Genomic DNA, 13,362 nt, shown 5'->3' with positions numbered 1-13,362 from the left:
CTTTTTAAAATTATTATAATTTCCTTTTTGTATGGCAATTGTTCTGTCCATTTTGTATATATGGCACAACGAATTCCACCAGAAGGTGTAATTAGGTCTAGTGTAATCTTTCCAATTTCCGGTGATATATTGAATGGCAACTCCTACCCTTTTTCCCTTTTGTATCCGGTGTAGCTGTTTAAGTGATTTGTCTAACAGTGTGTTCCTATATGTAACACTCCCTATTTTATTGTTTTTTAATTTTTACCATTGTATGATGTAAACTGATTAGGAATGTAAAGCAGTATATCAATCACTAATAAACTTGAAACTTGAAGAGGAGATAAAAAAAAATGTTGGATTTCTGCAACATCTGGTTCACGGGTTGGAATGAAAGACCTGCTGTAATGACTCCAACAACTTGATTAGTTATAATCAGTAATACCACTTTTAATTTGATAATTGAATAGGAAACATCAAGAATTAATGAAACAGGAAATGGAAACAATTCTACTGAGACAGAAACAGTTGGAAGAAACAAATCGACAATTACGGGAGCGGGCAGGTGACATCCGTCGCAGCCTACGTGACCTGGAATTAACAGAGGAGAAGTATGAGGAGCTGAAGGCTCTTTCTGAGGACAAACTTTCCATCGCTGAATATGTGTCTGTGAGTGTTTTTATCATTATCTTAAGCCTTTATTTGGCATTATTGCTCAGAAGCAACATGTGTTTCTATGGATCTTATAGGATATCTGCTTCTCCAAATGCCTGTTACTTGGCACTGTTGCTCTCTTTCAACATCAAGTTACGTAAAGAAGCCGTTTTCACCATCTGCCAATTAAAGGGCTAAATTCCTCGGCATCCCTCCTAGACAAATGGGTTATGCACACTCACCAGAAGGTGCAGATCAAGAACCACAAATCTCTAGGGGAACCTATAAGGGCTGTGTAGTCCATTCCAGATACAGTAGATTTCAGAATCCAGCAGGTGGTGGATGTGATAAGCCTGTGCAGACTTGGTTGGTTTGGTAGGCTCTTTGGGGAGCCAAAATAATAACAACAACAAATAAATATATAAGCACTAATGCACTAGTTTTGATAGATCTTTGGCTTTATTTTTCTCTCCCAGGGCTCCACTGCTTGAGCTGCTAAATTGGGGCTGTGACCTATGGATGTCTCTCTATGCCCCTGGGATACTACTCCCCATATCTCCCTTCACCTCCTGACTCATTTGTTTTGAGTGGTTCTAAGTCAGATGTTTGAAATATAGGAGTTGTGTTAGATTGCATTAACCATGAAGTATCATGTTGCCAAGATAAAACAGCAGGTATTCTACAAGCTAAGGATAGAGATTACATTACATTGGTGTCTTCTATCCTGCCCATACATTTCAGTTCTAGGTAGTTTACAACAAGAAAGTAGCCTGGGCATTCCCAGGAAGATTACAAAGTTGATAGCTTTAGTATGTGTTGGGATCTGGGAAGGGTCGATACGGTTTGGTTAGATCATTTGACAAATTTCTTGAATAGTATGGTTTTCAGTTCTTTCCTGAATGTTTTGTAGATTACCTAAATGGAAGCAATTTTCGGAGAATAGCTCAGAGTATAGTTTGCTCTTCGGTTTACTTGTGGGAATCTCTAAAACCTCTTTGAAAGTTTTTCAAGTAGCACAAAATGCGGTACTATTATACATGGTATGGACAGTGCTAAAAGTGTATTGTCACTTTAAACTTTCTAAGAAGCTTCGAGACTGACTGCATACACAAGTGCCTTCCCACCTGATGTCGATTCGCAGTTCCTTAGTTCTGTAAGTAAGCTAAGAAGCCAACAGCGTGTCAGATTTTAAGAGAAAATGGGATATTCACGTGGGATCTATAGGGGAGTAAAAGTCAGGGAGTGGATCATTGGTATGGGCAGACTCGATGGGCTATGGCCCTTTTCTGCCGTCAATTTCTATGTTTCTATGTTTCTAACCAGGGGAGGTAGGAAGGATGTGAGAACATCTGTCTGCTGTCCCCGGATAACACCTGTTACTATAAGTAGCTGTGCTTTATCTTTGGACAAGCAGGCAGCATATACATTACATGTGGGGCTCCCTAGCTTACTGAACGGAATGATGGGAGAGTTGGCTATTAAGAAGAAAATAAATTCTGCAAAACTGCTTGTCTGGAATAAGATTCTAGATAGTAGCGAGATGTAAATGTGTGAATTGAGGACCCAGTAGCTGCTTTGCAAATATCTTCAATGGGAGTGGAGTGCAAAAAACCCCCACTGATGCTGCCATAGCTTGGACCTTGTGTGCTGTAACAACCCTCAAGCTGTAGCCCAGCCTGAGCATAGCACAAGAAATGCAGGTCGCTAACCATGTGGAAATAGTTTGTTTGGTCACAGGTAGACCCAATCTGTTAGGATCAAAAGACATGAGCAGTTGAGGCGAAGACCTGTGTAACTTAGTTCTTCGTATGTAGTAAGCCAAGGCACGTTTTCAGTCCAATGTATGAAGAGCAGTTTCTCCAGGATGAGAATGAGGCTTTGGAAAGAATACAGGTAGCACACTGGATTGATTTAGGTGAAATTCTGTAACAACTTTGGGAAGGAATTTAGGATGAGTTCTAAGAACCACTTTATCATAATGAAATACTATAAATGGTAAGTGGTTAGAGCTACAACAAGTCACTTGATCCCCCATTGCCCCAGGTACATTAAGTAGATTGGGTTTATAGTCGGAGATTCCATAATAAGAAATGTGGACAGCCACATTGCGGGAGGAAGAAGGGATAGATTAGTCACCTGCCTGCCTGGTGCAAGAGTCAAGGATGTGGCCAGCAGGATCACCAGATCATAGATGGAGCAGGGGGAAAGGATACTGCTGTGCTCATCCATGAGGGAACCAATGATGCTTGCAGACGGAAGTACGACAGGGAAGAATTAAAGAATCAGCTCCACTCACTTGGAAGGCAGTTGAAGGTGGAAGAGGTGAAGGTGGCTTTCTCGGAAATCCTTCCGGTACCGAGAGCGGACGCTACGAGACAGGATGAACTGAGAGCTGTGAACGCCTGGATGAGGCGTTGGTGCGAAGAAGAGGGTTTTGACTTCGTGCGAAACTGGACAACATTCTGGGGAAAGAGCGGGTATTATAGAAAAGACGGACTTCATCTAGCCAAACAAGGAGCGAGAGTTCTGGCTGAGAACATAAGGAAGTTCATTGAGAAGGCTTTAAACTAACAAACAGGGGAGAGCCGACAGTCGACAGCCGGTTGATGGCCCGGACACCAAGATATCCTGAGGAGGTAACTCCAAGCAATCATACAGATCAGGGGTGTCAAAGTCCCTCCTCGAGGGCCGTAATCCAGTCGGGTTTTCAGGATTTCCCCAATGAATATGCATTGAAAGCAGTGCATGCACATAGATCTCATGCATATTCATTGGGGAAATCCTGAAAACCCGACTGGATTCCGGCCCTCGAGGACCGACTTTGACACCTGTGATACAGATATAGGGCATGAATATGAGGACACTACAAGAGGTAATAAAAAGGATCAATTGGATACAAAAAAGGATGTGTGGACTATTAAATCCAGTAGCATAGCACGAACAGAACTTAAATGTATGTACACGAATGCCAGAAGCTTAGGAAACAAAAATGGGAGAGCTGGAAGAAATAGCAAGTAGACAACATCTGGATATCATAGGAATAACAGAAACATGGTGGAATGAAGAAAATGAATGGGACACAGCATTACAAGGATATAAACTATACAGAAGAGATAGGATAGGGCAGAAAGGGGGAGGTATTGCCCTATATGTCCAAGAAGAAATAGAGTCTGTTAGAGAAGGAGAAATAGAAGCAAATGGAAAACTAGAATCACTTTGGATAAAGATTCCTGGACATAAAGAGGCTGACACACAAATTGGCCTCTATTATCGACCTCCGGGACAGACTGAGGAAACAGACAAAGAAATGATGGAGGAAATTAATCGGGGAAGTAAATCAGGCAAAGTGACGATCATGGGAGACTTCAACTTTCCAGGGATAAACTGGAATTTGGGAACGTCAAACAGTGGCAGGGAGATAAAATTCCTGGAAATGATAGGAGATTGCTTCATGGAACAAATGGTAGGAGAACCGACAAGAGGAAATGCAGTCCTGGATTTGGTCATAAATGGCATTACGGGAAGAGCAACAGATGTAAAAGTTAAGGCTCCGCTAGGGACAAGTGATCACAATACGATCTATTTTACCATTAGCATCGGAAAGGGGAAACCAATCAGGAATAAAACCACGACCTTTAACTTCAAAAAAGGGAATTACGATAGCATGAGATCCATGGTTAGAAAACGGATCAAGAAGCACAAAGCAGAAAACCAAACAGTTGATCAAGCATGGTCTCTGCTGAAAAACACCATTACAGAAGCACAGAATCTTCACATACCGAAGATAACTAAAGGAAGGCGGAAGAAGAACAAAGGAGAACCAGCGTGGTTATCAAAAGAGGTGAAAGATGCAGTGAGGGAAAAGAGGAGTTCGTTTAAAAAAATGGAAACGAGAAAAAACATTAGAGGCCTGGAACTGTCACAAAATGGACCAGAAAAAGTGTCATAAAGTGGTAAGAGACGCCAAAAAAGTCTATGAAGAAAAGATAGCACAGGAAACCAAAAATTTCAAGCCCTTTTTTAGATATATAAAAGGTAAGAAACCAGCAAGAGAGACAGTGGGCCTTCTCGACGATCAAGGAAAGAAAGGGTCAATTAAAGAGGATAAACAGGTTGCCGATAGGTTAAATTCATTCTTTGCCTCTGTCTTCACAAATGAGGACATTTCAACAGTGCCAGACACAGGAAAGATATTCACCGGAGGCATAGAAGAAAGCCTCACAACAGTAAATGTGACATTGGACATGATATACTTTCAGATTGACAAACTGAAAAGCGACAAATCCCCTGGACCGGATGGAATTCACCCGAGAGTATTAAAGGAACTTAAGGTCGAAATTGGTGAATTGCTACAATCTGTGGCTAATATGTCAATTAGAACCGGGCAAATACCAGAAGACTGGAGGATAGCAAATGTTATCCCAATTTTCAAAAAAGGATCAAGAGGTGATCCAGGAAACTATCGACCTGTGAGCCTCACTTCGGTTCCTGGGAAGATAATTGAAACACTGATTAAAGACAACATTGTACAACATTTGGAGGATCACAACCTAATAAGGGCTAGTCAACACGGATTCAGGAAAGGGAAGTCGTGTTTGACAAATTTACTACAATTCTTTGAGAAAGTGAACAAACAAGTGGATAGTGGAGATTCAGTGGACATAGTTTACTTGGACTTCCAGAAAGCGTTTGACAAGGTTCCACATGCAAGGCTTATGAAGAAACTACTAAGCCATGGAGTAGGAGGAGAAGTGCACAGATGGATCGGCAAGTGGTTGGAGAACAGAATGCAGAGGGTTACCATAAATGGGAAATTCTCGAACTGGGAGAGGGTGACTAGTGGCGTGCCCCAGGGCTCGGTTCTTGGACCCATCTTGTTCAATATTTTTATAAACGATATGGAAGAGGAAACAACTTGCAATATAATAAAGTTTGCAGACGATACAAAACTATGTCGGGCGGTTGACTCTCAAAGGGACTGCGAGAAACTCCAGAAGAATCTGAACAAGCTGGAAACATGGGCAACAAAGTGGCAGATGAATTTTAACATAAACAAATGCAAGGTGATGCATCTAGGAAGAAAAAACAAAGAACACGAGTATAAGATGTTGGGGGCGACATTAGCAAAATACGAACAGGAAAGAGATTTGGGGGTACTGATTGACAGAACCCTAAAGCCTTTGGCACAATGCGCAGCAGCGGCGAAGAAAGCTAACCGGATGTTGGGCATGATTAAGAAGGGGATCACGAGTAGATCGGAAGATGTAATAATGCCACTTTATAGAGCAATGGTCAGACCGCAATTGGAATACTGTGTACAACACTGGTCTCCATACCTCAAGAAAGATATAACTCTGCTGGAGAGAGTACAGAGGCGAGCTACGAAACTTGTCAAGGGATTGGAGAATTTGAGCTACAAAGAGCGCCTTAGGAAATTGGGACTGTTTACCCTCGAGCAGAGAAGACTGAGAGGGGATTTAATAGAGACTTTTAAATTAATAAAGGGATTTGTTAAAATAGATCAAGAAGAATCATTACTAACTTTTTCGGAGGTGACACGGCCAAGAGGTCACAGACTGAAACTGAGTGGTAGCAGGTTCAGGACGAATGTCAGGAAGTTCTTTTTCACACAGCGTGTACTGGGAATTTGGAATGCTCTCCCGGAGGATGTTGTGACAGAGATTACTGTTCTGGGATTCAAGCGCAAGTTGGATGCACACCTTCTTGCAAATCATATTGAGGGCTACGGTATAACTGGGTCTCCAATCAGAAGTACCTAAATGGGCCGCCGCGTGTGCGGATCACCGGATTGGATGGACCTCGGTCTGATCCGGTGAAGGCTTTTCTTATGTTCTTATGTAACCCACTGGCTTGAGTACCTAAACGTAAAACACTTAGGCTATAAGTGGTATTTCTTTAATCATCTCTCCAGACCAGCACAGCTCACTGATGGGTAATAGCTCACCATGACCAGCAGGTAGAGACTGAGACAAGCTTTTGGCTGAAGTACAAGTGGGCTGAGCTTTCCCAAATACAATCAGTCTGCTCTCGGTCTCCAGCAGGTGGTGGTGGTAAGTCTGTGCAGTAGTGCTGCCCGATTCAGGGAAAAAAATTTTCGATTCGATTCGATTTTGCTGCCCAGTTGAGTGTTTTGTTTTGGTTTTTTTCCCAAACATCCTGGTGGGTTTATTTTATAGCCTCTTCATCCCCTTTGCCCTCTCCTACCCACACTGGTGCTGTGGTGTAAATAAACAAAAAAGACTTTTCCTCTCTCTGTTAAATCCTAGCTCACCTTTGAGGTCTAACACCACCTCTGGCAGGATACACATTTCAAATCTGACATATTGTAATCACAAAATAGAAAATAAAATTATTTTTTCTACCTTTTGTTGTCTGGTCATTATTCAAATCATGTTGGTCCCAGGCTCTGGTTGTCTTCTGATAGATAGTAGCAATGGACATTAGCATCCTTTCACTCTTATCAGGTATGCATAAAAACACGGGCATTAACTATCCTTAAACTAAATCTCATGTGCTGTCAGTTCTTTAGTATCAACAACCTAGCTAAAAAAAATAACTATACAAACTATAGTAAAAATATAGTAAAACTTAGGAGGCTGATGTCATCAAGAATAGAACACTTGTGAGATATGCAACATATATGGAAAATAGAAACATAGGATGTGCAGCATGTACATTGAAAAACCAGCTTAGAAATCATAAAGCATATACATTGATAAACCAGATTTAGAAATCATGTAATAATCTAAAAAGGGGAGCATAGCCATGCAGACTATATGGAGATATAGTAGAACGTACGGGGCTAATGTCATAAGGCAAAAAGCACTTGAGTAAAACATGAATAAAAAAATATAAACTAATATCTAAGAGAATAGTGAGGAAGGAGGTCATAAAACATTAAAACAGCTTATGTAAAAAATGTAATGGAGGAACACCAAACAGATACTAAAAAGAGCCATGCTTAGTAAAATAAGTGAACCATATTAAACCAGAAAGGAGCCATGCTTAATGGAATGAAGGAAACTGGTAAAAAGCAGACTTCACATATCTAGTAAGAGAAATAGAATAGAGAAGGAGCATAAAACACAAGAGGGTGACCACTGGAACAACCATGCAGAGCCAGAACTAGAAACCGGAGTGAACCTGAATTAAAGTGTGGGAAGAAGATCCACAGAGAGTAAAATAAAGGCCATAAATCTGACCGCAGTACCTTAAAATATAGAATGCTGAGAGTTGGAACTGCTATAACCAAGAAGAAGGAAATTAGAATCTCAACCCGGAAAGCACCCATTATCATAATACTAAAAGTAAAAAAGTAAAAATAAAGAGATGAAAAACAATAGGTGAACCTTACCATGGGTAGTCAGACTGTAGCATCCAAAATGCAATGTAAGTGAAAGTAAAAAATGGCACGAGAGACATTGGAGCTTAAAAGTAAAAGGAGTGAGTGTTTACGTGACCGTGGTGTATGGGAAAAGACACGAAAGGCGCGAAAATTGAAAGAGGAACATGGGTAGGCAAGGAAACGTCAAATATTGAAAAGGAAATAGTGATGACCAAGCAAGAAAAATAAATAAAGAAAAATGGAGCAAAAATGGAAAATAGGGAGGTAGCATAGACAAAACAAACAGAGATCTAAACGGGGGAAGGGACAAGAAAACCACAAAATAAAACTACAATGCACGGGGCAATTGCCTGTAAGTAAGAAATCGTGCTAAGGAACAGGCGGCATGGAACCCTGGCAGTTGCAGGAATTGCAGGACTTCTATGGCTCTGCTTCCTACTTTAGGAGGGTTGGTCAGTGAATCGGCCAGACCGATTTAAAAAAAAAAAAAAAAAAAAATTAATCGATTCAAATCAGAAATCGGGCAGCACTACTGTGCAGTTTTCCTTGTTTTAGTATAGGTCTGTTGGAATTTTTGTAGTGGCCTTCTGGTCTCCATCTGTTGTGCCGGATTAAGGTGGGGACCCTTTTGAGGTTCCGTCAGATCTTGGGGGAGGGTCGCACTCGACGGGTTGAGTCCTTCCCCCCCATTTCCCCCACCCCCCAAATTTTTTCACCAATACCGGCAAGGCATATAGCTTTGAGAGCCAGGGGGTCTGTACAAATGTTCCTTAAAGTTATATTGGGAGAAAAAAATTCCTGAGGCAGTGCCGGTCTGAGGGGAAGCCTTCAATTGAGATTACGGTAATTGCTAACCGGCACTTATTTTTCAGCTAGTAGCGGTTTTCGCAATGAGCACTTTTAAAAGGACAGAGTGCTCATTGTGTTCCTGCCAGAAAGTCATTGTGGCCAGCCTGTGCTTGCGGTGTGCTGACCACCACAAAGGGGAATCCTCATTGGTTTTGAATGCCAGCGAGCAGGGATCCCCTTCACGAGTGCTTTGGGCATCGGTAGCAGGCAGGGGGGAAGCCCTTCCTGTATTGTCCACGCAGTGATTTCCCCAGCCACTACCGGTCATGGGGAAAAAAAAAGTAAGTTTACCATAACGCACATAGTGCTGAGGATTCTTTTACCGCTGCTGCTGGCTTGTCTGGTTTAGTGACAGGAGCGGTTCTTCAGTTGGCGCAGAGATGTTCAGGCCAAAGGGCTGGATGCTCTGGTGCAGCCTTGGCCGACAGAGGACCTCCTGTTATCCCCGTGGCCATTGGTGGTCAGAGTCCTTCGCATTGCTCAGCGCCTCGGCCGTGTGATCCTGGTGGCTTCGGTCTGGCCCAGGCGCCTGTGGTACTCAGATATGGTTCGTTTTCTCATGGCAGTTCCTCTTTCGCTGCCCCTCTAGCCCGACCTTCTGACACAGGGTCCCATTCCAATGTTCAATCCGGGCCCCTTTTTTGTCTTACAGCTTGGTTCTTGAAAGGGAGCGCCTAAGTAAGTAGGGTTATTCCGATAAGGTGATCTCCACTCTCTTGGGTTCTAGAAGACTTTCCACCTCTTGGGCTTATGTGCATGTTTGACATATCTTTGAGAAGTGGCATTTGGAGAGACAGGGGCAGGTTTCTGCTGGGTCTCCTGCTTTTACTGAAATGAGTTCAGGGATATTGGTTATAGGCAAGTCAGAAAAAATCTGAAAATAGCAAATTGTACAACTGACCTGAATGCTACAAAATTCATGGAGAGTGATCAAAATAAAGTTTATAAAATTGCTCAGAGATACAGAACTCTATAAGGAAGGCTTTGAAACTTCCCTTGGGAAAAGAGTTCACCTTCCAGTCATTGTAGTTTTATAAAAACTTTGATCACTAACTCCACGGAATATTGCTTGAATCTTATTTCAAAAAACTCTTGCACATGAAAGTTCAATAAGTTTAGAAGTCACTGTAGATGATAGCATGTACAAAACATGTGGCACTTAGCTTAAGCAGAATTTGGGGGTCCCAACGTGGCCCCGTTTCGTTCCCTGCCTCAGGGGACCCGAATGTAATATTCAAACTGGTTCCTGGTGAAATGCAGTTGATAATTGTACATTCGTGACTGAAGAATAGTTCTGATGAAAAACAAACAATAAAAATCAAAGTCAGGTGTGAGTGAAACAAACCTCTAATACCCACACCTAGACTAAAGATAATATTGATTTAGCAGCAGCACAGAGGAAACTAGAAATGCCACAAAATGAGAGAAATATAACAAACTCTCTATAAGGCTAAACATACCTTTGCTGGAAAAATGGTTTGTTAAATCTTCTTGGTTCAAAAACCGCCAGACAGAAAGCTGATTACTAGCTTGTTCGGGTCTCCTGCTTTGGCATTGAGGCCTGCCATGCCGCCTGGGTTTTTTCCCTCAGATTTTGTACTAGCCTTGTGCGAGGCTAATCTTCAGGCGGCTGGGGGTCCTGTTTCCACCCTGGGGTCTTGGGTTTTGAGGGGATCTTTTGCCCTCTGCATCCACCATGTTCAGTCCTCCTTAGCTCTGGTTGTGACCCAGTCCCCCCGCCCCAGTTCCTTCCAAGTGGCCGAGGGTCGCATGGGATGACAAATTTTTGTTTGATGAGACATTTTCACCTTATGAGGACTTGGGACTCCTTTGGGGACCTCCAAGATCCTCTTGGGGAGACGGATGTCGCTGGCAGGTATTTCACAGAACCGCCAGTTGGTGAGGACACATCGGTGGTGCACATTTTTCAGCGGGAAGAGCTCCAGGAGCTTATTCAGGTTACGTCGGTCCTGTGTGAGATGCAAAGGAGCCCCCGCGTGTGGTAGACACTCCTGCTTCGGGGGATCCACTCAGCATCCCACTCTTTTCTTATACGTCGGGATGTTTGAGATAATGTTCTCGTGCAATGGAATGCGCTGGGAACGCCTTTTCATTTGAGTGGTCCATGGCTTGCCTGTATCCCATCCCAGAGGGGGATAGGGATACCTTGAAGTCGCCTGTGATGGATGCAGTGATCTTGTCTAGTGCACCGGTTGAGGGCGGCTTGGCTTTACGGGACTCTGTGAATCATTGGATAGAGTCTCTTCTTAAGCAGATTTTTGATGTGGCTGCCCTGGCGGTCCAGGCAGCCATAGAAACATAGAAGATGACAGCAGAAAAGGGCTACAGCCCATCAAGTCTGCCCACTCTGCTTACCCACCCCCTGTCTATGCCCTAATGACCCAATTTCCTTATCTTGACCCTCGTAGGGATCCCACATGGGTATCCCATTTATTCTTAAAATCTGGCACGCTGTCTGCCTCGATCACCTGCACTGGAAGCTTGTTCCAATGATCAACCACTCTCTCTGTGAAGAAATACTTTCTGGTGTCGCCATGAAATTTTCCGCCCCTGAGTTTGAGCGGGTGCCCTCTTGTGGCCAAGGGTCCCTTGAGAAAGAAAATATCATCTTCCACTTCGACACGTCCCGTGAGGTACTTAAATGTTTCGATCATGTCTCCCCTCTTCCTAAGTTCCTCAAGAGTGTAGAGCTGCAATTTGTTCAGTCTCTCTTCGTACGAGAGACCCTTGAGCCCCGAGATCATCCTGGTGGCCGTCCGTTGAACCGATTCAATTCTGCGCACATCTTTACTGTAATGTGGCCTCCAGAATTGCACACAGTACTCCAGATGAGGTCTCACCATGTACAACGGCATTATGACTTCAGGCTTTCGATACAACCCAATATCTGCCTTGCCTTAGATGAAGCCTTCTCCACTTGATTGGCAGTTTTCATGTCTGCACTGATGATTACTCCTAAATCTCGTTCTGCTGAAGTCCTAGTTAAAGTTTCTCCGTTCAAGAAGTACGTCCTGCATGGATTTCCGCTTCCGAGGTGCATGACCTTACATTTCTTAGCATTGAAGCCTAGCTGCCAGGTTGAGGACCAACTTTCCAATGTAAGCAGGTCCTGCGCCATATAATTCTGTAAACTGCATTCGCTTACTATATTACATAGTTTGGCGTCATCGGCAAATAGTGTTATTTTACCTTGAAGCGCTTGAGTCAGATCCCCTATGAATATGTTGAAAAGGAGTGGACCCAGGACCGAGCCCTGCGGCACTCCACTGGTCACCTCCGATGTTTTAGAGAGGGTACCATTAACCACCACCCTCTGAAGTCTGCCACTCAGCCAATCATTGACCCATGCAGTTAGTGTCTCTCCTAACCCCATCGATTCCATCTTGCTTAGCAGCCTGCGGTGTGGGACACTGTCAAAAGCTTTCCTGAAGTCCAGGTACACGACGTCCAAAGACTCTCCCAAGTCCAACTTTCTTGTTACCCAGTCAAAGAAGCTGATGAGATTGGATTGGCAGGACCTACCCTTGGTGAATCCATGCTGTGTGAATCCATGCCATGTGTGGTGATCTTGTAGCTTGGGCTTGTTTTTGGTGGTCCAAGCGTGTTCTTGACTGGGAGTCTAATGACTGGTCCTTGGTGGATCAGGGGGTAGCTAAGTTTGAGATGGGCGCTTCTTATCTCTTGGTTGCCAGATATGATCTGCTGCGGGCTTCGGCCAAGTCTTTGGCTCTCGGTGTGGCAGCTCGCCATAACCTGTGGCTCCAGGGTTAGTCGGTGGGCACGGCATCTAAGGCTAAGCTTACTAAATTTCTCTTTTGAGGGTCTTGTTTGGTGAGGATCTGGACAAGTTGGTTCAGACCTTGCCTGACTCTAAGGTACCCCGTCTTCTTGAAGACCGTGCTTGCCCTCCTGTTTGGGGAGGCATTGCTAGGGGGCGTTTTCATGATTTTTGCCGTTACCTCCCTTGTAGGGGGTGGCACTTTATTGCTGTTTCCTGGTCTTCCAGTGACCGTTTCTTTCAGCACATGCAGTTCTTTCAGGGGGTGTGACATCACCAGTGGCCGCTACACCACCCGCCCAATGACACCTTGCTGTCCCTTCCCCTGGTGCCAGTGGGCGCCCAGTTGAGGGAGTTTTACCAGGGTGGGCCAAGATCACATTGGATCAGTGGGTCTTGGAGGTGATTTAGGATGGCTATGCTCTGGAGTTTTCCTGACCCTTGCCAGATCGTTTTCCTCACTTCTCTTTGTCAGGCGGCTTGGAAGAAGCGGACTTTTCGTCAGACTCTGCAGCTGCTGTTTGACCTTAAAGCGGTAGTTCCAGTGTCTCCTTGGGAGTTGTACCGGCAGGTATTCCATTTACTTTGTGGTACCCAAGAAAGAGGGGTCTTTTTGGCCCATCCTAGATCTGAAAGGTGTTAACAGGGCGCTCTGGGTTCCGTCTTTTCATATTGAGACCCTGAGATCGGTCATTCTGATAATTCAGCCATTGAA

The 13,362-nt window shown here is 43.8% G+C and overlaps 1 protein-coding gene across 6 annotated transcripts in view; it reads left to right on the top strand.

Moving 5' to 3' along the window:
* Positions 1-13,362, top strand: part of PIBF1 (progesterone immunomodulatory binding factor 1) — a 302,877-nt gene that overhangs the window by 40,945 nt on the left and 248,570 nt on the right. For all 6 annotated transcript variants that reach the window (XM_033947509.1, XM_033947506.1, XM_033947507.1 and 3 more), the window contains one exon: positions 450-648. In XM_033947509.1, coding sequence (XP_033803400.1) covers positions 450-648 — 199 coding nt within the window. The remainder of the gene's footprint in view (positions 1-449; positions 649-13,362) is intronic.

Source organism: Geotrypetes seraphini, chromosome 6, assembly GCF_902459505.1.
Source record: "Geotrypetes seraphini chromosome 6, aGeoSer1.1, whole genome shotgun sequence".
In the NCBI taxonomy this organism is placed as follows: Eukaryota; Metazoa; Chordata; class Amphibia; order Gymnophiona; family Dermophiidae; genus Geotrypetes; species Geotrypetes seraphini.
Note: the sequence above shows the minus strand (reverse complement) of the source record. Positions and strands in the feature narration are given on the sequence as shown.